The sequence below is a fragment of the Desarmillaria tabescens genome (assembly GCF_030435595.1).
Source record: "Desarmillaria tabescens strain CCBAS 213 chromosome Unknown EV420scaffold_14, whole genome shotgun sequence".
NCBI classification, from domain to species: Eukaryota; Fungi; Basidiomycota; class Agaricomycetes; order Agaricales; family Physalacriaceae; genus Desarmillaria; species Desarmillaria tabescens.
Genome location: NW_026848313.1, coordinates 962423 through 987286, shown reverse-complemented (window position 1 = coordinate 987286; position 24864 = coordinate 962423). Strand labels below are relative to the sequence as shown.

General features: G+C 47.5%; 14 protein-coding genes across 14 annotated transcripts; 7 read left to right on the top strand and 7 right to left on the bottom strand.

Moving 5' to 3' along the window:
- Positions 1-89: 89 nt before the first annotated feature.
- EV420DRAFT_1307742 (translation protein SH3-like domain-containing protein) lies at positions 90-1027 on the bottom strand. The gene is made up of 5 exons (XM_060468513.1): positions 956-1027; positions 726-838; positions 459-670; positions 344-407; positions 90-294 (listed from the first exon to the last, which is right to left on the bottom strand). The coding sequence occupies exons 1-5, from the start codon at positions 969-971 to the stop codon at positions 292-294; spliced, it is 408 nt and encodes a 135-aa protein (XP_060332049.1). The 5' UTR covers positions 972-1027; the 3' UTR covers positions 90-291.
- Positions 1028-1981: 954 nt separating this feature from the next.
- On the top strand, positions 1982-3444 carry EV420DRAFT_293949 (FRG1-like family-domain-containing protein). Its single transcript, XM_060481569.1, has 5 exons — positions 1982-2737; positions 2790-2850; positions 2903-2970; positions 3019-3248; positions 3299-3444. Exons 1-4 carry the CDS (start codon positions 2022-2024, stop codon positions 3032-3034), a joined length of 861 nt encoding a protein of 286 aa, XP_060332048.1. The 5' UTR covers positions 1982-2021; the 3' UTR covers positions 3035-3248; positions 3299-3444.
- EV420DRAFT_293923 (uncharacterized protein) lies at positions 3137-5179 on the top strand. Its single transcript, XM_060481568.1, has 7 exons — positions 3137-3248; positions 3299-3407; positions 3451-3552; positions 3606-3845; positions 3900-4715; positions 4771-4872; positions 4928-5179. The coding sequence occupies exons 1-7, from the start codon at positions 3238-3240 to the stop codon at positions 5060-5062; spliced, it is 1515 nt and encodes a 504-aa protein (XP_060332047.1). The 5' UTR covers positions 3137-3237; the 3' UTR covers positions 5063-5179.
- Positions 5180-5599: 420 nt separating this feature from the next.
- On the bottom strand, positions 5600-7125 carry EV420DRAFT_1538013 (mitochondrial carrier domain-containing protein). The gene is made up of 5 exons (XM_060472980.1): positions 6803-7125; positions 6675-6743; positions 6424-6622; positions 5992-6369; positions 5600-5938 (listed from the first exon to the last, which is right to left on the bottom strand). Exons 1-5 carry the CDS (start codon positions 6881-6883, stop codon positions 5709-5711), a joined length of 957 nt encoding a protein of 318 aa, XP_060332046.1. The 5' UTR covers positions 6884-7125; the 3' UTR covers positions 5600-5708.
- Positions 7126-7712: 587 nt separating this feature from the next.
- On the top strand, positions 7713-10002 carry EV420DRAFT_1676109 (uncharacterized protein; the record flags this gene model as incomplete). Its single annotated transcript, XM_060479151.1, has 7 exons — positions 7713-7826; positions 7874-7966; positions 8018-8326; positions 8378-9145; positions 9196-9306; positions 9360-9458; positions 9514-10002. The coding sequence occupies 7 exons, from the start codon at positions 7713-7715 to the stop codon at positions 9832-9834; spliced, it is 1815 nt and encodes a 604-aa protein (XP_060332045.1). The 3' UTR covers positions 9835-10002.
- Positions 9608-10873, bottom strand: EV420DRAFT_1676105 (ATP synthase subunit D-domain-containing protein; the record flags this gene model as incomplete). Its single annotated transcript, XM_060479150.1, has 4 exons — positions 9608-10115; positions 10168-10417; positions 10468-10660; positions 10712-10873. 4 exons carry the CDS (start codon positions 10871-10873, stop codon positions 9971-9973), a joined length of 750 nt encoding a protein of 249 aa, XP_060332044.1. The 3' UTR covers positions 9608-9970.
- A 539-nt stretch (positions 10874-11412) lies between these two features.
- Positions 11413-11711, top strand: EV420DRAFT_1538007 (uncharacterized protein; the record flags this gene model as incomplete). The annotated part of the gene is given in 2 exon segments (XM_060472979.1): positions 11413-11496; positions 11507-11711. Coding segments are annotated over 2 exon segments (227 nt in total), but the record flags the coding sequence as incomplete, so codon positions are not given.
- Positions 11712-12058: 347 nt separating this feature from the next.
- Positions 12059-13546, top strand: EV420DRAFT_1537999 (uncharacterized protein). Its single transcript, XM_060472978.1, has 7 exons — positions 12059-12222; positions 12271-12539; positions 12592-12679; positions 12733-12787; positions 12841-13105; positions 13163-13273; positions 13324-13546. The coding sequence occupies exons 1-7, from the start codon at positions 12087-12089 to the stop codon at positions 13405-13407; spliced, it is 1008 nt and encodes a 335-aa protein (XP_060332042.1). The 5' UTR covers positions 12059-12086; the 3' UTR covers positions 13408-13546.
- On the bottom strand, positions 13547-15239 carry EV420DRAFT_1537993 (Endonuclease/exonuclease/phosphatase). The gene is made up of 9 exons (XM_060472977.1): positions 15089-15239; positions 14743-15032; positions 14639-14698; positions 14510-14591; positions 14296-14456; positions 14134-14248; positions 13859-14080; positions 13769-13806; positions 13547-13718 (listed from the first exon to the last, which is right to left on the bottom strand). The coding sequence occupies exons 2-9, from the start codon at positions 14953-14955 to the stop codon at positions 13644-13646; spliced, it is 966 nt and encodes a 321-aa protein (XP_060332041.1). The 5' UTR covers positions 14956-15032; positions 15089-15239; the 3' UTR covers positions 13547-13643.
- Positions 15240-15241: 2 nt separating this feature from the next.
- EV420DRAFT_1537987 (RNase P subunit p29-like protein) lies at positions 15242-16705 on the bottom strand. Its single transcript, XM_060472976.1, has 5 exons — positions 16592-16705; positions 16262-16539; positions 16042-16214; positions 15889-15990; positions 15242-15839 (listed from the first exon to the last, which is right to left on the bottom strand). The coding sequence occupies exons 1-5, from the start codon at positions 16649-16651 to the stop codon at positions 15610-15612; spliced, it is 843 nt and encodes a 280-aa protein (XP_060332040.1). The 5' UTR covers positions 16652-16705; the 3' UTR covers positions 15242-15609.
- A 70-nt stretch (positions 16706-16775) lies between these two features.
- EV420DRAFT_1763499 (uncharacterized protein) lies at positions 16776-18489 on the top strand. Its single transcript, XM_060480744.1, has 6 exons — positions 16776-16992; positions 17044-17230; positions 17281-17434; positions 17489-17616; positions 17670-17941; positions 17992-18489. The coding sequence occupies exons 1-6, from the start codon at positions 16867-16869 to the stop codon at positions 18160-18162; spliced, it is 1038 nt and encodes a 345-aa protein (XP_060332039.1). The 5' UTR covers positions 16776-16866; the 3' UTR covers positions 18163-18489.
- On the bottom strand, positions 18484-20331 carry EV420DRAFT_1479076 (pectin lyase-like protein; the record flags this gene model as incomplete). Its single annotated transcript, XM_060469544.1, has 12 exons — positions 18484-18515; positions 18568-18676; positions 18734-19015; positions 19070-19131; positions 19183-19208; positions 19260-19323; positions 19381-19405; positions 19478-19755; positions 19808-19900; positions 19949-20039; positions 20087-20196; positions 20250-20331. 12 exons carry the CDS (start codon positions 20329-20331, stop codon positions 18484-18486), a joined length of 1254 nt encoding a protein of 417 aa, XP_060332038.1.
- Positions 20332-20819: 488 nt separating this feature from the next.
- Positions 20820-22046, top strand: EV420DRAFT_1269079 (uncharacterized protein; the record flags this gene model as incomplete). Its single annotated transcript, XM_060467479.1, has 5 exons — positions 20820-20976; positions 21032-21210; positions 21260-21520; positions 21573-21649; positions 21701-22046. 5 exons carry the CDS (start codon positions 20820-20822, stop codon positions 22044-22046), a joined length of 1020 nt encoding a protein of 339 aa, XP_060332037.1.
- Positions 21918-24837, bottom strand: EV420DRAFT_293549 (Gaa1-like protein). The gene is made up of 11 exons (XM_060481567.1): positions 24380-24837; positions 24228-24327; positions 24079-24173; positions 23938-24022; positions 23722-23887; positions 23560-23661; positions 23407-23508; positions 23082-23352; positions 22962-23033; positions 22577-22910; positions 21918-22520 (listed from the first exon to the last, which is right to left on the bottom strand). Exons 1-11 carry the CDS (start codon positions 24517-24519, stop codon positions 22101-22103), a joined length of 1887 nt encoding a protein of 628 aa, XP_060332036.1. The 5' UTR covers positions 24520-24837; the 3' UTR covers positions 21918-22100.
- Positions 24838-24864: the final 27 nt, after the last annotated feature.

Here is a 24864-nt window from a genome sequence, read left to right as displayed (position 1 = left end):
ACAGCAATTACATCTCACGAGGAAGGTTGTGTAACGGTAGAACGGTTGCCAGAAAGCATCAACAGATGAGTAAAATTCATCCCGCTAAACGCCAAATGCTCTAGATCCCCAATTAAAATGGCACACAATCAAATTCACAAAACCAAAATTGAAACTTCTGGGAATGTCTTCGAACGGATCTTCACTTAATATAAGACGGTTGTCATGGGCATATCTTCGCAGGTGCATAGATACATGGATGGTTTTTGTACGTCGACGTAGATATGAAAGAGACGACAGCTAAGGAATGAATTACTGGGTGGGCGTGAGTATCAAGTGAGATAAAAAGTAAAGGCCAACGCACATCCACCATCTCAACATCCGTTGACGTATTTTTCTTCCTGTCCTTGCGGTCCAAGATTGCGCGCCTAAGAGAATCCTCAGTAAATTTGATAAAATTCCACACTAAAGCAACGCACCTGTCCTTATCCATCTTGATGGTCGTGATGACCACATTGCTGGGGTGGATACCGATGGGGGCAGAGGCACCATTGGACTTGTCCCGTTGTACACGGTCAACGTGGATAACCCACTTCTTGCGGTACACCTGTGTCACCTTTCCCTCCCGTCCCTTGTACTTGCCACGAACAATGCGAACTTCGTCGTCCTTGCGAACGGGTAGCGAACGAGCCTGAACACATTAAAATGAGGAAGTATTCCAGCAAGCGAGATGGAAGTAGATGTACGTTGTGCTTGCCGCGGAGCTCCTTAGAGAGAGCAGAGGACATAATCTTTCGGCGAATAGATGAGGGCGCATCGAAGTGAGCCTTGCGGGCCTTACGCCGCGAGGATGAGACGTCTACCAAAATGTATTAGTCTCAGCGTCATCCAGTTTCAAAGTTGCGAATCCAGCCATATTTCTGGCCAAAATCTTCCGGGAAAAGACAGACGGGTAGGTATTGAGCATAACACCCACCTGCAGAGAATTTCATGGAGGGCGACGACGGCGTTCTTGAGGTCTTGAGGTCGAAGGCGGCGTTGAGGAGAGCACTTTGCGTTTGAGGACTTTGTTCCCACGCCAAATTTCTGTGCCACGTGACAGGGTTTACCACGGTTCCAAGGCTTCTCTAAGTTCGCTTCCTAAAAGTTCATTCTAAGTCGACGTATAACGTTCAAAGCCAGACTTTTTGATATCTAGAGGTGAGGCGAATATTGTCGCATGTATATGCAACTATTCACACAATATCTATGGTCACTTTCTCCCAACGTTCTCGCTTAAGGATCTAACTTCGAGACACTATCATGGCGAACTTGAGAAAAGGATGCGAGAAAGTGTCTCCTCGCAAGGGCCAAGAAAAAGAAAGTCGACTTGGTCGTCACCTTTGGAGCGATTCAAATTAAATACCGCAACCTTTCCTCCGTGCTTATGTAGAATATCAACTTCAAAAATGGTATTCACAGTACTATCCCGAGGAGCTAATATTTCCAACTTCTCCGGAACACAGAGAACAGATAGCGCTAGGTGTGCTGTATTAGGAGATGCTCTCGAAGTTCTACTTCATCATAAGAATGCTATTGACCAAGCAAACAGAATATTCGTACGCCAGCCATCTAGAGAAATAGAACGTCTAGATAGGGCTTGGATTATCTTCGAATGCCTTTTGGTAGATTGAACGAAACACGTGAATATTTGAGGCAGAGAGAAGGATTTTGCACCTGAGGGGTAGCTAGTGTGTTCAAGTCATACTTTTCCCATACTCCTCCAGCACCACGAAAAGGGGAAATTCCTAGAGAAACTGTCGAGTGATGTTATTCGAGCAATTGTGGGAATCATTCATCACCTGAAGCCGCGGACAGTCCTGCACCAGTGATAGCAATTGTTTTTCGACTACGAGAAAGTGCATCAAGGAAGTCTTGCACAGTGTTAGAATGTACTGGTGATTCCATTGCAAGTACTGGGAGATACACTTGGGGAGGAAATCGTTGATAGGTCACTGGTGGCGGTGCTTCGAGGCTCGATCATCCTTCTCTCTCTTTCACACATGCCAACAGACACCAAAGTTCGCTCTACTAAGCTCAAATTTAAAGGCGACAAGACTAAAAAGAAACGGAAAAGAGATGCTGACGACGAAGGTCGGGCGAGTAGTAGTAGGCACAAGGAAGACGACAAGGATCCTGACACTTGGGTATTCCCTGAAAATGCCATCGAAATTCGTGGTCCTACATTCATCATTCACCCCTCCGATCCTTCTCCAATATCCGTAAATTTCAATTCTACCACCAACCGTGTCGTCTTGCACGTCCTAGACAAGGAGAAATCTGAAGACGACGATGAGCCAGTCCCAAGTCTTCTAGAGCGCACGCCGACAGATGTTTCCCAGGTATGGGTCATCACTCGCGTTGCAGGCTCTCCGACCATCAATCTACGAACAGGTACAGGCGAAGGAAAGTTCCTCTCTTGCGACGTGCATGGCATCGTCACCTCAGACCGAGACGCACGGGGCCCGCAGGAGGAGTGGACGCCTGTGCTCATGCCAGATGGGATGGTAGCATTCATGAATGTCTACGAGAAGTACTTGAGCATCGACGAGGTTGCTGGAGGTGCCCTGCAGCTGCGCGGAGATAGTGAAGAGGTGGGGTTCAAAGAGAGATTTTGGATCAAGATTCAGAACAAGTACAAAAAAGAGGCCACTGAGGAAGAGAAGAAGAAGAAAGAAGGTCTCGCAGGTCCTCCGGTAATTGACGAGTCTAGTTCCAAGTGAGTGTGAACCTCTCCTGGTGGTTTCTTAGACTAAACGATTGCCGCGTAGTCGGATGTTCCAGGCTTGGGGTGCCGGACGGAGTATCGTCTCCAAGGAAGACAAGAAAGAGGTGCTTTTCAAGACTACATCATGAGCAATGCCCGTATTGACTTTCTTTGTAGCTGAAGCGTGCTCGCAAAGAAGGACGTTTAGCTGAAGCCATGCTGGATCGTCGGGCCAAGCTGAAGAGGTGTGTTTTTGACTTTGACCCTTTACTATACTTCTCACGTTCTTCTAGTGACAGGTTTTGTTGACTGTATTTTACATGTATATATGCTCTCCGGCGTGTAATGGAAGCCAGAACATGCCGTACTACCCTGAGAGAACCTGTCTTACCGTCACACTGAAGAAGATTTCTAGTCCAAGTTACGACAAGTGCAGATCGCGAGCATGTGATGTTTGTTGAATTTTTGTCGCTCTCTCTTTCTCAGACCATCACATTCGATTCTTCCGTGTTATGGAGTCCTCGTGAGTTTTGTGTTTGCCATTTTTTGCTTCACTGATGCACCGTTTCATAGTACCAAAATACCAAAACCTCCCAAGTTGAGAAAAAATGAGCCTATATGTGACCTGCTTCACTACTTGGAACCAGCGGGTATCAGCAAGTCGGATTTCGAAACCATAAAGGTAGACTTTACATCCTCTTGTTGACTTCACTCATATTCTATAGACGTATATTCGCATTTCGTCCTTCCAGTGCCACTGGGGGCTGATTCCTCTCAAGTTTCGAAATGAACAACCAGCGCATGCTTGGCGAGAGTTTGAAGCAGCTGTATGTCATGTTGATACAAAGCATAGTCATTTTGAATAACACCGTTTTTCAAGGTTCTTCAAAAATACCCTCGTCTTCACAAGTTCGAGCATGCTTGGCCCATCGAGGCCTACTTTGATAGATGGGTTCGTAACGACAGATACAAAAAGATCTATCGCGATAAAGCCAAAACTGGCGACCGAACGCCATCACGAGGCATCAGCGAACCGGATAACAAAAAAATCAAACTCGAAGAGGGGTATACTTTCTCTAGGCCATACAGAACCCGTACCGTGCTAGGAGATATTAGTAATGTAAGCGCTAGGATAATCCAAGATTTTTCCAGCTTATCATACGATATCTGTTAGATCAGCCATAGTCAGGTGTCATCTTTTCGCAGAAACGGGCACCCAAGTCCATCTTCGCCGGCCCTGAAGTCAAAGGACGCAGTACCTCTTGTATACATCCAGAGCCCCACATCCGACCCCGGTTCTACTCGAGCATCATTCCAGCCACTGGTTAATTTTCCATTTGTGCGCGCAAGCACAATTGACTGCGTTGGCCTTCTCTCCCAATCTCTAACTCCTCCTCGGATCCCCAGTGGTGCCCCCATCTCTGTACCTCTGGCTGCCGATGTACCTGCCAGCAACGTAGCTCAGGCATCAACTCCAGCACGAGGCACTGACGGGAGTACCAGCAGCGGGCCAGCTCCCTCTCTGGTAAGCAGCAGTCTGGCTGAGGACGGTGAATCTTTTCCTCGCTCTCCAGAAGCTTGCCTCACCTGTGGTGCTCAACCCGAAGTGGACCAAACCTACAACTCCGAATTGCTCCGCTTTCTGGATGCTAACAGAGAGAACAACCTCCTCTCCATTCTCAGGATGGCAGGGATCTTTACCAATCATCACCTTCACTTGCTGATCCAGATGAACGAGAAAGAGCGAGATGGATTCTTCCATCTTCTTTCGCCCGGGTACCTCAACGAGGTCACTGCAATGAATATGAAGAAAAGGCTGGAAGACTATGCACAGCGATCCACGTCGCACAAATCGAGCTCATCTACGGAAGGAGACGCGATACCTGAGCCATCTGAAGATGTTGAGGATGAGCTCTTGGATCGAACGTGTTTACCCGACAGATTTGCTCAGGTCATGCAGATCTCTAGGGACAAGTATGATGAACTTGCTGTAAATATCTATCACGCTAGTACACAAGAGTCTTGTACTAACATGTTGCTTCCAGAAAACGATCTCTATCTGCTTCAAACGGACTGTCACGGAAAACCCTGAAGAATTGTACTTCCATGACATCACGGGAAGTCAGTGGAATGCCTTCGTTTCGGAGGTATGTCTTGCGCTATTGTATGGGAGAAAGCAGGATTTTTAACTTTCTCTTCTAGGTTTCCCAAGCGCATCCATTTGTATCATATTACGCGAAGATGTGGCCCATCGAAAACTATGTGAGGAGTCAGATGAAAGCGACTAGTACATCCCCACAGGTATTCATAGCTCTCCGTCCTCTGCTCCCCCTCTGACTGTGTACCCCTAGACGGGAGAGCCCGTTTTATCGTCCTCTTTGCAGGACAAGGTCGTACAGATTTTCACGTGTCCTGGTCGTCAACACATGATTCCGGGCTTCAGCAGTTATCCCATTCCTACAATGCTCCAACATCATTTCCGCTTACGCCATATCGAGGAGCTTATTCCTGCTGCATTGCTAATTGGAATACGAAGCAATGAAGACTTCGTGAGGATGACTGAGATGGAAGATGGGTTTGTTGAGACGCTCCTTATCAATACGAAGTCGGTCAAACTGTCCTTACTGCATCGCTACTTGTTGCAGCTGGCTTTTAAGAAGGCGTAGCCCCGAAATTGTTTTTATCTTCGTCTCTTACATAAAATACACGAGCCTGTTCAAACATTTCGTACAATTGCGGCATCCGATGACATCATTATTGAAGGTTATAGGCACATATGGGTGCGGGGTCATTCCTGTCACCAGTAGTCGTGCTGACACAACTGAGGAGGAGGAAAGCAAGGAGACGAAGTAATCCAGCATCATTGCCTGAGTTTGGAAGGTGGAACAAGGAGCTGACCGTCCTGTCATTACAATAGAATATGCACACGAATTCCCTAGTATAGGTATAGAAATGGATAATAGAGTTCGGAAAGAAGGCCAGATTACTCTGCATAGGTGTCCTCGTATACTGTGGGATTAATCCGCTCAATCACCGAGCTAACTCTCTCATATACCGCAAACACGATCGCCTGACCAGGAGCCACGCGTAAGATACGCGGAGTTATACCCTTGTAGAACGACCTCACTCCCTCAGCCTTCCACATGTCCTCAGCGATACCGTAGATGCGACGGAATGCCGACTGACCAGGGATGGCGGTACTCTTCTGTAGACCTATTGCAAACTGGAATTAGCTCTGCATAAGAGAACAAAACATATTAGCTTACGAGTTTTGATAGTGTCTATAGGTGCATTCGACATGGGACCGGCGGCGCCAGAAATGAGACCAATAATCATGTGTTGGTAGGAAGGGAGCTCAGGAAGATCAGGTTGCCACCGCTGGGCTGCCTTCTTCAGCTCTTGGTACACGGTAAAGTTGGCTCCCTGGTTTGTCGCTTGTCGAAGCGCGGTAAGAGAGACACCGCGATACAATGTGGAGAAGCCTTCTTCCCGCACAATGGTATATACTGCATGAGCGGCATTCCGGTACCGCGGAGTCTCGAGAGGATCGGCCAAGGAGTGCTGTTGTGCCTGCAAGCGAATTTTCACTACTTCCATGGGCGTTACGACAGCGACAGCCTCCGTAGTTCCAGCGCCAAGACCAGCTATGGGAGATTTATCAGAGACGGTATTCGATGATACTCAGAAGACCAGCATACCAAGGAAGATATTCCCAAGACTTGTCTTCCCTGTCTCCTTGTCCGCCAGCCAGCCCTTGTATGCCTCGAAACTAGCAAACCGGATGGCCATTTTTGGGACGATACCAGACAAGACAGCGCCTAGACCCTTGTAGAGAGCCAAAGGGGTCTCCCGGCGTACGATGTACGTGCCAGTGGCGAAGAAACCTCTTGGTTTTGTCTAGCTCATTCATAAACACGATGGATGACTGGCACACGACAACGAGACTCACCCCTGGTGCACGCCCAGACTTGGAGAGCTGCATCCGGACCTTTATGGTGTCCAAGGGTTGACATGTTAGCTGTGGAAGGAGTAGCCCAGTGAGCACGTCGCGCGATACGATGGTAAGATGACTCGTACCGCTTCACAAGCACCTGCTATACCGCCTGCAGTGATGTGGGTTGCAAAGCCGACAGGCTTCTTGTTACCGTTTCGCGACATGATATTGGGAAAGGCGAGATGGTCGAGCTCGTCGTAGCTGGCGGCGAAGAGAAAGGTAAAGACGAGGAAAGGCGGTACTTAGGAGTGTATGGACGAGGTTCAACATGTGACTGGAGAGTCGACCTATATAGACTGTCATATTTGGTTCCGTGCGGGCCTCCGAGTCGTCGTCGCTGTCCACAATCAAGATGCGGGGTCCGGGGAAATCACATCTTCCGGTTCACCCCGTTGCCGGATTGCCGGTGCCAACCTCCATATTTTTTTTTTCGCGCATTAACCAGCCCGCCCAGCCCGTCACCTTGCAGCAACGTACGTGAGTATAGCTAACGACGAGACCGCCCAAGTGAGGTATATATTCAATTCATATTATCCGGCAAGTCCTTTAAACATCGCTACATTTTTGTTCCATAACATGCCGACATGCCGTCGGAAATATCGTTCCAGAATAGTCAAGCCTGAGTACGTTGATAGGCTTTTAAGCACTCTTTCCACAATCTACGATTCTTGCGGTGGTCACTTAAAAGTCGTGGTATCAGGGAATTCAAAATACACGTTTGCGGATCTTCGAATATTCGTTTTTGCGTTCTCTCTAGTTTTCCCACCGGAGCTTTATGCCATGCATATGCTTCCAAGTTCCAAGTATGTAATCGAAGAACACATTCATTCCACGGTCGCGCAGATCTCTCCAAATTGTCTTGCAAGCATGTGATCATGTTCAACTTTGAAACAGAATAGTAATCCGATATTATTTCTCTTTGCAAGCATTATAAAGTGGGTGTTCATTTTGTCGGGATCTTTGAATCCTTTCTCACTCATTACTAGGGTAGACATGGAGAAACCTAAAGAGTTCTATGGCCCTCCATGGAAATTAAATATAAAGAGGCTCGCTAATTATCTTGAAAGTGTGGGCGGCATGACCAAATCTCAGTTCGAGGGAATGAAGGTACTTTGCCTCAGGATCGTATCACTAACTGATCTCATTATTATCAGAAACTCATACAAGACGTTCAGCGGTGGGGGCTATCCATTGGAAAGCTTCACGAAGACCAGCCAAAACACCTGTGGAACTCATTAATTGCCAACGTACGCTAATGTCATATAATACTCTCCGTCTTTCTCTCACACATGCATTAGCTTCTCGATAAGTACGAAGTATTGGACAAATTTCATGACTTTTGGCCTGTGCAGGTGTACTGGGATGCATATTCCTATCGGACATTCTCATACCGCAGTCATAAAAAGAGTCCCACAGCAACACGGCAACGTAGTAGGCTTACACACTTCAATGACGGTTTGTCTCCGGGTCATGAGGTGAGACGATTGAGGGCTACTTCTTTGGATGAAGCACGGAAGACGAAATACATCGGTCAACCACCCCCAGGATTCCGCAAGGTTGGTGGGGAACCTTCCTCTTCTCGCAGGGCATTCCGAGATGTTCAGAATGTAAGCTCTCATCTGCATTTTTCTGCGAAGTCTGATACATCTATCTGCTAGTTTGTCCCCGTTCGGTCGCCTTCTGTGCAAATACTTGAACCTATCGCTGGTGGCTCATCGCCCTCAAATCCGATAGATCTCCGTACTCCAAGTCCTTTCGTTCAAAGATCTGTACCGTTATCTGCCCCACCCGCTTTTGGTCTCTATCGCAGTCTACCTCTATCCCCTACTGGACCCACTTTGACTCCCAATAATGCGTATACATTCACGAGTCCTTCACCATCAAGGATTAGCATTTGGTCTTCTACTAGCTCTCCAGCACGCACGCCTCCGTTCTCCAACGCAACTACGCTGCAAGGATGCAACACTCCTGAGCCTACAACCCGCATTGCCCAACGAATCTGGCCTGAAGCCTGCCTCTCATGCGGCGCCCTACCTATACTTGAAAGAGCCGATACTTCTGAGCTCCCTGTGTTTCTCAACTTAGACCGGAACGACGACCTGCTCGGTATCCTCAGTGCGAACGGAATCTTCACAAACCACCATCTCCACCTGGTGATGCAGATGACTCCAGAGCAACGGACTGATTTCTTCAACACCACATCTATCAGCGCATTCCGAGCACTGGGTTTGCGAGAGGACATCGAAAAGTATGCCAAAAGACTGGGATTCAGGAGGAAGGAGTACAAGTTCTCTTTTCCGCTGCCTGGACAGATTGTCCCTCGGCCAAATGAGGATACCCTAAACGAGCTTTCCAAGCCCATAACAAAGCATGAGAAATTCGGAGAGGCGATGAACATATCTATGGACTTGTATTGGGATGTAACGGTACGCTGCTTTCTCCGTCCAACAAGCCAACACTGATCATCCATTCTAAGAATGTCCTGCTGACAAAATTCAAGACCATCGTCGAACCTTTTCCCCAGACCCTGTTCCTGGATGAGGTCAAGACCCAACATGCTCACAAGTGGGATGAATTTCAGCGAGTTGTATGTCCCATCTTATCTGTTTCAGAATCTCAATTTCAATATCCCCTCTGTAGGTCTGTAATGAAAGTCCTGTATTGTTAAATTACGAAGATTACTGGCCCATCGAAGTCTATATACGACGGCACCTCGCACAGACTCCTACACCTCCGCAGGTATATTACTTCCCGCTTTTGTTCTATCCCCTCGTTTTGACCCACCGACGGACAGACACAATCGTCTTGGTCGCCATCCTTATTCCAAACAAAGATGGCCAAAGTTTTCCAATGCCCGGTACACCTGGTACCCGCTCTGGATAGTTATCCTATGTCAATCATGCTCCGTGTGCATTTCAAGACATTGGGCATTGAAGAACTCATCCCGGCAGCCGTTCTTCTTGGGATCAGGAGCGACGAGGACTTTTTGAAAATGGTGAAGATGGACGATTTGCAAGTTCAAATGATTATCGAGCACGACAAGTCTGTTAAGTTGACACCTTTGCACAAATATCTTTTGAAGCTGGCTTTCAAGAAACCGGCGACGATAGACTAGACAAGTATTTTTGTCATCTTGTTGGGCTGAATTACGAAGGGTATTCATTACTACGAGGGAGAATTAAATAGTGAAGGAACAAATACAAACCATGCCTATGTATATACTAGTCCATTCATCGCCGTATCCAAGTTGATTAAAAGATAACATCGCTGTCTTTGCTACTCAGCAGATCGGTGGATTCCTGATCTTCCTGGGGGTTTAATGGAGGCTCTTCAAACTCAAAAGGTTGCTCTGGAGGTGCATTTTTTCGCTTTTTCTTCCCCTGTACTTTCTTCAGCCTGGAAATGGTATGTAAGATATAGTGACAACGGGGATAAGCGAATTACGCGCCTAAAGAACTCCTCACGGTCCATCTCATCCAGCTCACTCAAAATGTACTTGATGGTATTTTCCAGTCGGGGAATGACAACGTGCTCGATGGCATTGACTCGTCGATTCGTCGCTCGAATGACTTCGTCGAGGATGGTGAACGCCGTCTGCAGTGACGCCAACTCGACGAGGGTCTCGATTGCCTTGGCATACACTTCCTTTGCGCGCAGGACTTGCTGACCGCCCCGTCCCAATCCCGTGAGATTAAAATCTATATAGCGCCCGTCATCATCAGCCAGGTATCGACTTTGTCCGACGTACCAGAACCAGCGACACGATCAACCTCAAATGCAGGAAGGACAACACCAGATACGTTCTCTTGCTTTGCTTTCACCCTGAACGACGCCGACTTGGCTTGCTCCTGCACGAGATACGATATGTCTCCTGTCGCATAGGTGACCTCTGCCATTGAGAATGAGGCCAACTGCATGACTCTGCCCATCTTTCGCTTTGCCTGAAGTCGAATTGAGTAGCCATCCTACGCATAAAGTCGAATACGACAGACCTCGTCCACCTTTCTGAGGATAGCTCGGAACCTCGTCGTGAGAGCGTCTCGTTTCTTGGCAAGAAGAGAGTGACCCGTCTGTGCACCCTTGAGTCGCAGTTTTGTATTTGTGAGAGCCATTCGCGTTGCGAAGATATTTTCACGAGCACCGGTGCCGGACATGGTGAAATTGAAGAGCAAGCGTATAGTGATGACGCAGAGATTATTGAAACGATGCCAAAATAGGCAGTTGGCCGCTACAGTTATTTACCGGTCATTGCAACACCATGGTTCAATGAAACACTTAGCCTCTTGCTCTCCCTCCCTTCATCCTTCATCATCAACTTGTATTACATTGCTGATGTGTATTGTATCTTCATGTTCTGCAGTGATTCTTCATATGTGACATGAATAATATTCCCGAGAAATTGAGGCTTCTGTTCTAAAAATATCTATTTTCTCATGAACTCAAAATCTGACCTGGAAATGTGTGTCCTCCATCTGAATGTAATCACCCACAAAGGCCTCAATAATGTTAATGACCTTCTGAAGAACCTGTGTGACAGGTTTGAGACCAAGCGGCCATTATCTGAGGAGTCTAGGGCATAAATAAAAGTGCGGTTCTGCCAAGCCATCACCTTTGATGGACAGTCTGACAGTCCAATGCGTCCATTATTGCCCTGCTGCCTCCGAACTTTATTTCTCCTCTTGTTCAATTTTTTACTATGCCTGGACATGCCAAATCAAACTCGAAAAAGTGTCAGATTGCTCACAAATGCCATGACCAGCTAATGGAAAAGGCAGTCATTGCAAATGATTGCATACAAGAATGAGCTTGTCAAACTACCTGGTGCTCCTCGGAAAGGTGCAAGAAAAATCTGCAAAGATTTTGAGGCTGTATATCAGAGAGAGACTGGAAAGGAGATCTCACTTTTCTATAGCACTCGAGCGATTCCGAGTAGCTGACTAATGAGGTTTGGGTATATGGGCCGGACTGTTTCAATGACTCAAAATAGCCTAGAATACCCATGCCACGATAATGCTGTGAAAACGGACTTGTACTCGCACCTTTGAGCATCTTTTTTTTACTGTATCTTATTGTTGTATAGTATTACACATTCTTACATTCAAACCTAGTCAAAATTCCCAACCAATTGGAACCTACAGTAAATATCCAGTTTTGCTGTTTCATTGACCGGTAAATAACTGTAAATACCGCGAGTAATTCTTGTGAAAACTACAAAAAACTAAGCAGAAATCGCCTGCGTTTTCAAAGCATTTTTGGTTATAAGAAGGAATTGGATCCAGATATTGGCTGGGAATGACGTATGTATTGACCTGTATGTCGTGCTCGTGCTAAGTATTGCAGTCTCTTGCTCCTTGTCCTCTTACCATCATGGCTCCCGTCCGACTCCGTCATCCCAAGGGCACATCTACCATATCCATCCCTTTTGACGATGAATCATACACCGTCCAGGATCTCCAGCAAGAAATACGAAAAGTCACCGACATCCTTCCGTCCCGTCAAATATGTATGTCGGCCCTCTTCAAGTTCTGCGGTGTTTAGATCTCTGTTCAAGTGAAGCACGGGTACCCACCGCGGGGTTTAACGTTGATTGGAGAATTACCAGTTTCCAGTCTGGGACTTACTCGTGGTGATCAGCTCATTGTCAGTGAAGAACCAGGACATGCACCCGACCGACCGCGGCCATCCCCATCAGCGAACACTGCGTTTAAGTCGGCGCCGTCTACCAGAAATTCATCCATACCTATCATACCTGCATCCCCGCCAGCTGCTGCAAACACGTCAGAAAATGTACCGACAGAAGGAGGTTATCTTATACATCGCGTAAGTAACGCTCTGGATTACAAGATAACAAAGTCGACACTTCCGATATCAGGTCGTTCCCGATGATAACTCCTGTCTCTTTTCTTCAGTCGCTCTTATTTTCGAACAGGACATCGCTAAAGCCCCACAAATGCGTCAAAGTGTGTTCAGCGATTGAATCGTCATTCAGATGGCATCTGATATTGATCCGCAGTCGTCGCCGAAGGTATTAGAGCAGACGCGGAGACATACAATGAAGCTATTCTAGGGTATTTTGTCTTTCATTGCCTACTCCTTCTGTTATTTTACATCGTGACTCTAGGAGGCCTCCTGCTGATTATATATCCACGATTCTTAAACCCTCAACATGGGGAGGTGCTATTGAGCTAGGCATCCTTGCAGCCCACTATAAAACCGAAATATGCTCTATCGATGTGGAGACTGGCCGGGTCGATCACTTTCCTCCTGGCCCGCATGGCAGTGGAACGAGATGTATACTTATTTACTCAGGAATTCACTACGATGCAGCTACGTTGGCGCCGATGTTGGAAGCGCCCGCTGAATGGCATCAGACCGTGTTTCCCGTGGTGAGTTGTTTCTTTTGAACTCCGTTTACATGTCGCTAAAATATGGTTAATACAAAGTCAAGTGCAGATGATTCCGACAGTATATTGGTTGCGGCCAAAAAGCTGACAGATTCTTTACGGGCGAAAAAGGCCTTTACCAATACGTCGACGTTTGACCTGAAATGCGAAGTACGTTGATCTATTCCTCTGCAAAGTTACGTGTACTAAGACCGCAACAGCAATGTGGTCAAGGTTTGAAAGGCGAAAAAGGCGCTCGTGCTCATGCGGAAGAGACTGGACATGTACGATTTGGAGAATATTAAACAACTTTATGACTTGCAGGAACATGTTTAGCCCTGGCCAGAAGCTTATCACTTACAGGCTTTCTAGCGAATGTTCTGCAAGGAGTTTGATAGCCTCGGGCTCCTTTGTAAGAATCTTCTTCCAGAATAAACTCCTTTGCGTTGGCAAGAAAGAGATGCATGAATTTAACAGGTGGAGACGATAAACAAGATACAGGAAGGGATAATGTACAGAAATCAATGTGCAAGCGACACACTTAGAGCTCTCCGTCTATTTCCAGAGTCAAAGGACAGTGGTCCGATGCACCGTATATTTCGCTTCGGATTTCGCACTAGGTTGGCGAGTCAGTAGGCGAGCGATGCTGGCGATAGAACATTTTACCATCTGGACGCGATCTACTAGGCGTTCGCTCAAGACAACTAGATAGACTTCTGTGAGCAAAACGCGCAAGGAAGACAAGTGAAATCGTACACATATCCAATCGCCAACCGATACCTTTTGCTCTACAGTTGAACCGGTAGGAGAAATAGGTATAGTGTTTATCTTCAGGATGCAGTTTCCTCCAGACATCAACAAACTTATGTTCAGCATCTGGCGAATCATCTGGAGGTGAAAGGATATTTTTGTACGCCGTTGTTTCAGCCTCAGTATATCCGGCAGTTTTGTTCCAGTTCTTTTTTGCATTGCAAAGATCTGCTGGAGGTTAAGGATATAGGGCTGGAGGATGAGTAGAGTAGACCACGAGCCTATTTCCGTTGGAGCGACGTTGAGGTCCCCCGTCCAGATGACGGGTTTTTTCTTGTCAAGGTCCCGGATGTATCGCGTGAAGTGAACATTCCATTCATTTTTAACGCCCAGAGTCTAAGAGGGTCTGACCTTTGTAGGTCGATGAGAAAATGCGAACATACCTTGAGGTCGGTGCCGGCATTGGGAACGTAGGTCGCGACGAGGTAACAGCTCCCGAATTCAAGGGTGATGATGCGTCCTTTGACGATCTCTGGGTCGGGATGTCCTGGAAGGGTTTTATCGACGGACAGAGCCTTGTGCTTGGAGAGAACGGCGGTCCCAGCTGCAGCAAGGGTTCCTCAGCACTAGTTTTAAAAGGCCGAAAGGCATACGCACAGTACGTCTTTTTTGAAGAGATTGACCAGTAGGAATGAGGAAACCGGCTTTTCAGTGCGGGGTCGACAGATTCGTCGTTGACCTAGACAGAAGTGAGAACGAAAAGGACGAGCAAGTGCCATTGCTTACCTTGGTTTCAGTCAACACAAGGACGTCGGGATCCTCAGCCTCGACGTAGAATTTAAACCCCTTCGAGAATGAGACCAGGCCAATCCGACGAACAGCTGACGCACTTTCTTTTGACTCGCTGCCAGTCCACAAACATTCCACGCTGCGATCCTCAGCCCTTTTCGCGACGGGAACGAGATATTCACTGGCAGGACTTTGTTGGTCGGCTGTGCTCCTTCGACGGGAGATTCGACCTTGGCTTTTTTGGTGCTTGTCCCGTCATCGTCGCTGTCCGACGCGGCCTTGCGTTTCGAAGTGCCAGCGCGTTTCGGTGGCATTGACGAAAACAACCGTAGAAGAGGGCGGGAAAAACACAATGGAGGTCTTCTTGGTATCAAAATGTTATGAAGATATACTGTGGAAAGACGCGTATATTGCAAACGATACATGTAGGAAAGGTCTGACGCTCACGGCACCACTGAACAGGCTAGCAAGCTCTTTTACCCAACCGGCCTTCGTCTACGCTATACCTAATCACCTCGGTCTGCGTGCAAAAAGTCGCAGAGCGGGCACTGTCTAAAAGGTTGCGGTGAAGGAGTAGAAAGTTGGAAAAAGGTTTCTTATAGTAGTGTTTATGCATGCTTGGCAGCGCCGTCTTCCATAGGGGCTTGACTAGCTTGACTTCTCGTTACGCTAATCAACAATTTCGTTCTAATTATGATCTGCAAATAAGTAATCCTGATCCATCGCCTGCTGAACCTACTCATAAACGAAGAGTTTCTCACCGCATCTAAGGCCTGAGAGACCCTAGAACCCACTGGCAGCCAAACCATGTAAAGCAACTACAACCTCGACAATGAAGTCCTTTCTTCAAAGCTTACGGTGACGGTCAAAGAGGTCAAGAGATTCGATGCTCTTGAACTTGTAATGGATACAGTACTGTCCGTGGGCTCCTGTTGGTAGTGACGATACACTGTCGTCGGACGCCAGAGCTAGAGCTCTATGGTCTCTTTGTGCTTGAACTTGCGACCCGCACGATCAGCAGAACGGAATCTGAACTGGTTCCCGTAAAGTTCAAACTCGATGTGTGGTCGATCCAACACTGTGTCTTTCGACTCCTCTGTTGAAGGAATAATGAGTGGCGCAGAGGGGTCATAATTCAACGGGTGTGTAGAAAATAGAGGAACTGCAAGGACAAAGACTGCATTCGCTTTCGGTATGACTTGAAAATAATCAGAACAAGGTAGAGTCAGACGAGACTCGCAACGAACGTTTTACTTGGTCTTCTTTGGTGATGACTTTGAAGGCATTTTCGGATTCGTGAATTACAATACCCGATAAGGCGAGCAAGGATGGATTCTTGCTACGTCGCACTTTGAGGAGCCATGAGCCTGGTATAATGTCATGGAGACAAATGGAAGCACCTGATATAAGAGACCCATTCAAATCTGCCTTCAGAAGTTTAGCATGCATGGATCCGGTCGACGGCATGTCTTTCGTTGTGGGAATACAAGAAGATGTCGATCTTTGGTTAAGCCCAAGAAGTTCTGACATGTATCCCATCCAGAGATGATGCAATGGCAAGAAAATGTTGAATCTAGTGAAACAGATAAGAGGCGAGAAACAATCTGACAATGCACCCACTTTGCCTGATGCTCGTCAAGCTTCCACACAGCTTTCTCTCTTGCTTCCCGTTTTCCGACCAGGCCAAGGCGTTTTTGTTCCTTGTGAGCCTTACGTTTCGCCTTTCGCTCGATACCTTCTTTCTTTTCCCGGCTTTCCTTGACTGGATTTGCAAGTACCACCTTACGTCCGTGTACCCTGGTGGCATATATGTCGGCTGGATGTGAAGATTGCGATACACTGGAAGTGACAAAAGTAGGCGTGAAAGGGGATGTGCTTGAAAGCCTGAGTCGGTGGTTCTAATAACCAAGTCTCAGCACAAAGTTTTCCAAAACAAAACTTTACAATCACCTTTGTAGAAGACGCAAGATCTTTGTAGAGGTCAATGCTACGTTTTGATGACTCTGCCATAAAGAAACGAGGAAAACAAAAGACAATTTGAAAATTGAAATCAAGACATTGCGTTTGTCCCAGAAGGGGATATCCGGCATCACGTGCCCGGATTCATCGCGATCGAACAAAAAGTTGGAGTCTACTCCCGACCACAACCACTCCTTCATCCCCTCTCCCGTTCGTGGCGACCTTACCCTCTTTCTGTTCATATTTTGAATGATTTTCTCCTTGTGATGCTCACTCATCGTGGTTTCTCAGCCTGGATCGTGGCTAACGGCAAGCCGCTTCCAGAATATTTGGTGGCGGTCGACGCGACTAATCACCGCGTATCGTGTTGGATTCCAAGTGAAGATGGCCAGGGGAGTGTTGAGTGTGTGCTCTGTGTTCAAATTTCTTACCTTCTGCTATAGGCCTTTGCAGTGTACTGGCAAGACCATAACGGCAAGATTGATACATGCTCCTTCATAACTCTCGACGGACTTACCGTACCCGGGAGATTCCTGCACGGAGACGGAATTGCTTATAGATCTGGAGTCAGAACATCCAAGACGACCGAGAGGCCTTTCGTTTTCCAACAAGTAACTGAGGAGGAAGCAAGTGAGTGCTAATTTGTGTCCTAAGATCTCTATTTACAAGCATCTCTGTAGGCAAGTCATCTTCCGGAGTCTCCTCGAGAGATGCTGGAATGGTTACTCTGCGTATCAAGAGAGTAAATCGCGTCTCCACTCGACCGCCGGATCCTCATCTATCGCTGTCAACCTCAAAACAGGGTGTGTTACGGTCTGGGGACCACCGTGTTGGGTACGCTCATGCCCGACCTTTCGCTTTCTTCGTTCCTCAAATAAACTCGTGCAGGTTTGGTGACGAAGTTCCGTCCTTCGAGCAGCTTGGTTTCACTTGGATGGTCCGACCATTCCAATCGGGTTCGACTGCCAAAACGCCAAGCACCTATGTGTCATTTATATTCCGATATAGGTCGCGAGGTAATATTCACGTTTTGCTACTTATGCTGGTTGATGCTGAATTGTCACGACAGAGTTTTTGCGCACTCAAGGTATCATGCCCGAGAACGAACCGTCGCCCGTTTCGACTCCAAGACCTCTAGCGAGCTCAAGTAGTCATGCCGGAGCGCCTAACCGTCGAATTGCCAGTGCACCAGTGATAAGTCAAGGATTTGCTACTTCTCCACCCCCATTCATCACCCCCGCACCTTCACCAACGATCTCGTCTGGGCCGGCTAGCCCAGCTTCGTCATCTACAGGGCGATCGTCTTCAAGCAGGTCGTCTTCAAAGGCAAGCTTGTATAATGTAAGTCGAGATTTGTTACATTGTGATGCCTCCATTGATGACCTGTGCAGAGCGGCAATCGTATGCCGACTGCAGATACACGTAGAGCAGTCAGTATGAGACCAGGCCCCTACACACCGACTGGATTGCCAGGTCAAGGAATGATCGGAAGGAGCAAGACACCGCTGCAGCCTCAAAACCAAGGAACGGCTAATAATCGACCTGACGTCAATAATGACTAGAACGAACGCAATGGGCCCCTTAGGGGACTGAACTCCCCACGGAAGGAAAGATAACAGGACCGATCCCAGGACAATGGACCATGTATCAATTTCAGCGCTTACTCTCACAATTGCTTTGATAGCATACATCAGATGCTTGTGATTACTTTTCTCGCTATCGTTTCTGCTTTCTGCTTTCTGCTCCTCCTTACTGCCCGCTTAACTCTGCTTTATCCCGTTGTCGCTGTTACCTGTTATATATACTGGCTATATGCTTTCACTGTTTTCGATCCCTCAGCTATGTCACCTAAGTAGTTACTTCAATATGCATCTTTTCATTATTTACACCAAAGAGTTAAAGTAGTTCTCGACATCTGCAATATCAATAGGTACTTTGTGAATCTTTCTAAGAGGCATAAAACTCACTGGCATAACCGTTGGATGCGATGGTCGCAGAGTCTGCGACATTTGGGTTTGTACCAAGAGCAGACTCATAAACATCCGGAATACCATCGCCATCTGAATCCGTCAGCGCCTGAAATAAGGAGGTCAGACGGTTAAGCATGTTCCACGCACATTCCCAAGGACTTACTGTTCCTCCGTCAATAGGCCCCGGGCCATTGATCGGTGAGGCTGTTGGGTCTGATATCAGCGCACCCTTGGTGCCTAATGACGCAAGTTCCGTCTCAATTAGGTATGTATCAACGCGATCTCTAACTTTGCTTGCGCCAACGGAGGCTCTGACAGAAGCCAGAACCTGAGAAGAACTGAGCAGGGTAACGACAGTCGGATAGTTGTACCGGGATGTTTGGAAGTCGATGTCGGAATAGTTGTCAGTGGTCGCTGACAGAACCCAGCCGTTCGAAGTGCCATCCTACATTAGAATGAGTCTAGGCGTGCTACAGTCAAGGATTGACAGGAGACTGACCTGGTCGGGGTCGTAATAGTTGTCAGACACATACGCGTGGAAGTTCTCGTTACCGCGAGTGACTGGGAAGGTACATTTCGGGAATCAGCTGGCCATAAATGAAGTAGACATACAAGGATGCACAGATGTTGATGGTCCACTGTACGACAAGAATGATGAGCAGGAATGCTGGGAAGTTCACGCGCCAGACCTGATAAAAACATTTCCGATGATATTCGCGTATGATTGACCGGCCGAGTCTCCAGCAATGTAGCCTTTAATAAGTAACTGTCAACCAGCATCAAAGTTTGGTATCGGGTGGTAACCCGTACCGCCACCGCCACCCCAATTGTACACCTGCACAACGCGTTATCGATCAGAACAAGAGTAGGCGACCAAATGAACGAGCTCGGGCTTCGGGATACTTACGACGTTGTTGACAAAGTCATTGACGCCCTTCACTTTGGGGTTCCGCGTCTGATTGTCAATGTACAGCGAGCGGAGAATACTGACACCTCCATCTGTTTGAATCAGACCGCCGCAGGAATGTGTCTCCAGGCCTTGCGCGATGATACTGTCGGAAATCGTGACGTTGGTTACGTCGCCGTTGATAGAGAACGTTTCGTCTCGGCCCCAAGAGACACTAACGTGATCGAAAATCATGTTTTCGCCGTTGGCTATGGTTATGGCGTCTTTGCCGGAGTCGCCTGCGGGACCGAATGGTATGTACATCATTTATTGAAAAATATTCAAGCGTACCCGAAGTGCCCATGCGAAATCGGATGTACCGGGTTATTGTGTTTGATGCCGATGAGTAGCTAACGCCATTTCCGTATACCGTAATACCTTCTCCTTTGGAGAGTATGATGAGTTAGCGGCACTGTAATTCATGAGACTTACCAGGTGCTGTCTGTCCAGCAATAGTGACGTGACTGGAAACAACGATACGGTCATCGATTGTGATGAGGCCACCCACCGCGAACACGACAATCTGCGAGGAAAATTAGATGGAACTAGTAGCCTTTCAGGAACACGCACTCGATTCGATTCTGATACGGCATCACGGAGGCTGCCTTTACCAGAATCGTTTAAGTTCGTTACGACGTAGACGCTACCTCCTCGGCCACCGGTCGCTTGAGCGCCAAATCCTGTTTTGGAACGCGTGGTGGATACGGACGTTGCAGAGAAGAAACACGCGTACCTTCTGCACCAGGAAATGCAGGAATGGAATATACTCTGGTTACCACCAGAGCCAAAAAGGTGAAGGCCGCAGACAGGTTCATCGTTACTGAGAAAAAAATTAATAGTAGACCTGGAACAATTTATGTCCCAGAGGAAACTGTGTGACTTCATATGACTGCCAGCAACTTCTGTTCAAATGGTCACCGGATGCACCCATGCACATCGATTATACTACCCATGCAGAGAAAAGGAAGCTGCGAGAAACCGAACTTTCTCCAGAGCTACCGTCCAGGCATTTGTCGGCTAAATAACAGCGCTCTGGTGTCCAGAGCTGCCGGACCGTCGGTTACCTCGGAGCGGGACCACATGGAAGTACCAATAACATGAAATGGCTTGGTTTCACGGAAATTTACCAAGAAAGATAAAATGTCTCTAGAAATTACGCGTTGTAGCGAATGCGCGTTGTCAGATGGACGATGGTGGCCGCCGTCAAAGAGGTGATTACCAAATCTAGCCGTGAGTTTGTCTACACAGGTGCTGCGCAAACAATGACCGTCGCGTACATGTTTTCCCAGCGCTCTCACTGGCCATGACAGACTCGGAAATCGTACTCTACATTTGGCCGGGACAATGGGGTCTCCGTTCATTCGAACCTATGTGTCTTGCGGCGGTTATCTTTTTGCAGCTCTCCATTCCTGGAAAATTCTCCGTTGTCGAGTGTACGAATCCGGAGCTGTCGCCGACTGGTAGGTCAGTGCTACAGGCTAAAGAACATTCAATCAATAACTATTTTTCTCTAAGGAACTTTACCCTTTCTTTCCCACCAACAACACGTCGTGGCGACTCTGTCGGCTATAATGAAGTACGTTACGGGACTGCATGAGAAAAACTCGCGCATCGCTGTATCGTTAACGGCATCCCCCAAAGCCCAGAACGTTGCGTGGTATGAGCACTGCGTGTCTAGCATTGGTGACTTGGTGGTGAGTGTCTCTTCTCTGAGGTGCTAAGACCGAACTCAGGTTTTCTCAGTCACATGTCTTTTACGCTCAGCACGCGAATTGGAACGAGCTGGTGTACCCGGCCCTAGCAAAAATGTATCCCATACCCCAGCGATACTATGTGCCGCTCAGAATCCGTGACATATATCGGAAGCGGCTGGAAGCGTCAGACCTCTGGACATTGCCAGGCGAAGAATTAGAAAAGAAATCCTTCATAGAACGCTCCAAGCCTGATATCGAACAGCCAGAAAAGCACAAGGATCGCTTCTTGCGCGTTTTCGAACGCGAAAAGGTATGTCAACCCTTTCGTCCCATCAAACATCGACCTGAATGACGCACCGAAGGTTGCGGAGAAGGCGCGCGCCATCTTTGACATATATTCCCGGTTGCTGGATACGAAGGCATATTTCTACGCCGATAGGTACTGGATAATCATTTGTGTCGTAACTTGATCCACTGACCCGGAAGACAGTCCCACAAGCTTGGATATCTTGGTTGCTGCACATATTCGGATTCTGACACAAACGCCCTTCCCTGATGCCCTTTTGAAGGAACTTCTCAAAAGCTCTTATCCTTCATTAGTTTCACACGCGGACCGCATTATTTCGCTAGCGTTCTCATCGCCTGATTCCGTCGTGTCCACTTCACGACGGAAGCACTCCCTGATGTCGTTAGCTCCGCGTTTCAATCTCAGGCGATCATCGAAAGCTGGGGCAGAACCTAGGTTTGATGCTTACACCTGGTTGTGGTTTGGTCTTGCTGTTGGTGGCGCCGCGTTGTACATATCCAAAGTACCTTTCTTGGATGATTTGTACTGAGACGTAACGCTTCCCATAGTTTGTTTGCTATCCAATGAGTCATGGTATATCAAGTCATGCCAATATGCAAACTACACCAGCTTGGAGGACCAATGGGGAGATTACTATACTGAGGAAAGGCCCGAACCATACTCCTAGGGTTTCCCAGTCCCAGACCGCCTTGCGAACTCCTTCCGGACAGAGAACCAACCAACCCAAGCCGAACAAAGCATAAGGAATATAATAAACGAATTTTGGTTTCGTTCTCCGAGATGACGCGGGGGATATTGAAAGCGGAATGCCTAGAAGGATTGCCATTGAGGCAGCGAAGGAAAAGTTCAGTACCGCCGTAATGGAAATGACAGTGGAGGCGAAACAGAGATTTAACGCCTTTAGCACGACACACAACGATGCATCTGACGGGGAAGCGGCAGGAATAAACATAGTGTATATTGGTAGGATTGCCGTCATGAGCATGACGGCTACGGGGCAAATCTGTCGAGGAACATCAGTCACATTGAGTTTCGAACCATCATGAGAAAAAAACCGACCCAACTCCTGAAAAATAGCTCGGTATTCACCAAATAAAACATCGTGGCGCCTAAGAGGTGCGTCGATATCATGATTGCAAGCACGTGAAGAACAGGCCGCTTCCTCCTCGTCCATTTCCTGTCAATTGACTTCTCATCTCCCGATGCAGTCCAACCCGCCTCAACCCATAGCCCTAGGCCGGTGAACATCATGGCAACACTAATAAGAATTGCACTAGGAAGATAGAGACCGATCTTGAGGAAATGATCCGGGTCAGTCATGATATAAAAGAAGAAGGACGCGTGTAAGCGTTCCAATAGGTTATTCGTGGTTCTCAACGTGGATTCAATGATACTTTACAAAAATATCTTTAGTAGCGAAACAAAATCGGCACTAGCTACGTACCGTCCAATTGCATGAAACCCATGAGGCCCTGTCGCAGGGAGGGCGAATATAGTGAAGGCATCAATGCGAAATCTGAGATACGTCGGTTAGCGGTCCATGTGACTGCGAGAGAATTCTTACTGATGAAAGAGTGCATGTACGCCACTGCCTATTCCGCGCGCTTGATATCTTCCATGGTGCAATACATTTTTGAAACGATACAAATATGCCTTCACGCCCTGGTGCTGCCGTACTGAAGCAGGGATCCATGAGGGCAATAAGTCGTACTGATCGGGGAATTCCTGATGATCCATGTAGTCGTAAAGAATGACAGGGACGCCACCAGAATATTTTGAAATGCGTTTGAAAGAATTGAGAAGATCTTGGTTAGGGAGTCGACCGTTGAGACCCTCTAATCAAAACCACATTCATACGTTGTGAAGTTGAACCAAAACATCATACACACCGTGGAAGATACCCAGATGGGAGAACGAATGACCTGGGTAATCGATATTGAGGGCTGTCCATATTACACCAGATGATAAATCTAGATCATTGGTATGCAGGTCTACGAGAATGGAATTGGATCATGAAACAATAATATGGGACAGGACCTCACTTGAGTGGGAAACGCCATGGTAAGCACTTAGCCAAGCCTGCATTCCCTCAAGATAATCATCACTTATTACAAAAATCAAGTCTTTGGCCCAGAACGAATATCCTGTTGATCAATTACAACTAATCAGAACCGAGTGTTATGTCAGAGTGGACTAAGACGCACGGCGCAAGAACCCAGCGAGTGCTAAGACCGTAGACACACCGCGCAAGTTTAAAGATCCATCACCCTCACCAGTGCGACTAAGCCAAGAGGCACTGATGACCATAGCCTCGACGCCTGGAGAACGTGGAGCGGACATTATGGCATAGGCATTAGTTCCGCTCGACTCCTACCGAGAAATGGTCAGATTCCCATGAAGATGACGATCGCCAGACGTACGCCAAACACGGTCGAAAACGTGTAATTCTGGGTGGATGCAGCTACCCCCAGTTTCTTGAATTCCTCCACAAAATATTGGGCGCGCCTGGGTTAGTAATTGTGAATAAGTACGTAGCTCTAGACGATGACCGCTCATCTCACTGCTCACTCGTGGCATTGCCATCTTGTAGTCTTTCTATGTGATCCAGGTAGCGATCAGCTGCATGAACTTCGGCCCAATTCCAGTTTGTGTTGACCTAGAATCGTGTCAATGAGTCGACACGGGCGCTTTTGTAGAACAACGTATGTACCTGGCCAGGTAGCAGTGCATTCTCATCAATGTACGTTCCTCGACCAGGCAGAGCAGGTATTGCAAGCATCCAAAGATATCCAGTGACGAAAAGGAGAATCCTGGCAATGGATATCAGAATCGTTCCTTTCTTGAAAACCTATGATGACACACCGGAGAAGGGGTAACCTGCGACCCATAGCAGCGAAGAGTGCCTGCCTCCTCCTCAGTCGAGTCAAGTTAGCGTCACCACCAGGAAACAGACGCGATTTTATTGCGGTCAGCTTGCGCAACCAGAATGGTGGATCCGACATGGAAGCAGCAAAGAGAGAAGTTTGTGCGGTAAGCGACGGCCCGCCTGCAACGCGTATGTACGATATTTAGTCTTCATCGTACTGGATTGTAGTCAAATAACTCAATAAGCAAGCAAATATTGGCATCGTATTATAATAACTGGGATATGTGTGTAACGTATAGGATCATCTACCCAAGCTACAACCTTAGGCTCGTTATTTCCAGCACCTACTTCAGATATTCGACAATACTGGTAACCTACCACAATATCTAAAGAGGCGCGAGCACCGTAGTAGAATGGTGCCATCGCCGCCAGATTAGGACAGACGTCATGGGAGTAGTAAAGAAAAGTTTGGTCTCGCTTG

Coding starts and splice junctions, on each gene's coding strand:
- EV420DRAFT_293949 (XM_060481569.1), top strand. CDS start 2,022: ATGCCAACAGACACCAAAGTTCGCTCTACTAAGCTCAAATTTAAAGGC. Junction 2,738..2,789: donor ATTGACGAGTCTAGTTCCAA/GTGAGTGTGAAC, acceptor ATTGCCGCGTAG/TCGGATGTTCCAGGCTTGGG. Junction 2,851..2,902: donor CCAAGGAAGACAAGAAAGAG/GTGCTTTTCAAG, acceptor CTTTCTTTGTAG/CTGAAGCGTGCTCGCAAAGA.
- EV420DRAFT_293923 (XM_060481568.1), top strand. Junction 3,408..3,450: donor CGGATTTCGAAACCATAAAG/GTAGACTTTACA, acceptor CATATTCTATAG/ACGTATATTCGCATTTCGTC. Junction 4,716..4,770: donor ACAAGTATGATGAACTTGCT/GTAAATATCTAT, acceptor TGTTGCTTCCAG/AAAACGATCTCTATCTGCTT.
- EV420DRAFT_1537993 (XM_060472977.1), bottom strand. CDS start 14,955: ATGCCACCGAAACGCGCTGGCACTTCGAAACGCAAGGCCGCGTCGGAC. Junction 14,699..14,742: donor TGGCAGCGAGTCAAAAGAAA/GTGCGTCAGCTG, acceptor TCATTCTCGAAG/GGGTTTAAATTCTACGTCGA. Junction 13,807..13,858: donor CGGTTGGCGATTGGATATGT/GTACGATTTCAC, acceptor AAGTCTATCTAG/TTGTCTTGAGCGAACGCCTA.
- EV420DRAFT_1307742 (XM_060468513.1), bottom strand. Junction 671..725: donor AGCTCCGCGGCAAGCACAAC/GTACATCTACTT, acceptor TAATGTGTTCAG/GCTCGTTCGCTACCCGTTCG. Junction 408..458: donor ATCAAGATGGATAAGGACAG/GTGCGTTGCTTT, acceptor GGATTCTCTTAG/GCGCGCAATCTTGGACCGCA.
- EV420DRAFT_293549 (XM_060481567.1), bottom strand. CDS start 24,519: ATGTCGGATCCACCATTCTGGTTGCGCAAGCTGACCGCAATAAAATCG. Junction 23,353..23,406: donor CCATCTGGGTATCTTCCACG/GTGTGTATGATG, acceptor GGTTTTGATTAG/AGGGTCTCAACGGTCGACTC. Junction 22,911..22,961: donor GGGTTTCATGCAATTGGACG/GTACGTAGCTAG, acceptor ATTTTTGTAAAG/TATCATTGAATCCACGTTGA.
- EV420DRAFT_1537999 (XM_060472978.1), top strand. CDS start 12,087: ATGGCTCCCGTCCGACTCCGTCATCCCAAGGGCACATCTACCATATCC. Junction 12,540..12,591: donor GAGGTTATCTTATACATCGC/GTAAGTAACGCT, acceptor TTCCGATATCAG/GTCGTTCCCGATGATAACTC. Junction 13,106..13,162: donor ATCAGACCGTGTTTCCCGTG/GTGAGTTGTTTC, acceptor GTTAATACAAAG/TCAAGTGCAGATGATTCCGA.
- EV420DRAFT_1538013 (XM_060472980.1), bottom strand. CDS start 6,883: ATGTCGCGAAACGGTAACAAGAAGCCTGTCGGCTTTGCAACCCACATC. Junction 6,623..6,674: donor AGTCTGGGCGTGCACCAGGG/GTGAGTCTCGTT, acceptor TGAATGAGCTAG/ACAAAACCAAGAGGTTTCTT. Junction 6,370..6,423: donor TCTTGGGAATATCTTCCTTG/GTATGCTGGTCT, acceptor AATCTCCCATAG/CTGGTCTTGGCGCTGGAACT.
- EV420DRAFT_1537987 (XM_060472976.1), bottom strand. CDS start 16,651: ATGGCAGAGTCATCAAAACGTAGCATTGACCTCTACAAAGATCTTGCG. Junction 16,540..16,591: donor ATCTTGCGTCTTCTACAAAG/GTGATTGTAAAG, acceptor CTTGGTTATTAG/AACCACCGACTCAGGCTTTC. Junction 15,991..16,041: donor GAATGGGTCTCTTATATCAG/GTGCTTCCATTT, acceptor GGCTCCTCAAAG/TGCGACGTAGCAAGAATCCA.
- EV420DRAFT_1763499 (XM_060480744.1), top strand. CDS start 16,867: ATGCTCACTCATCGTGGTTTCTCAGCCTGGATCGTGGCTAACGGCAAG. Junction 17,617..17,669: donor ATTCCGATATAGGTCGCGAG/GTAATATTCACG, acceptor TTGTCACGACAG/AGTTTTTGCGCACTCAAGGT. Junction 17,942..17,991: donor CAAAGGCAAGCTTGTATAAT/GTAAGTCGAGAT, acceptor TGACCTGTGCAG/AGCGGCAATCGTATGCCGAC.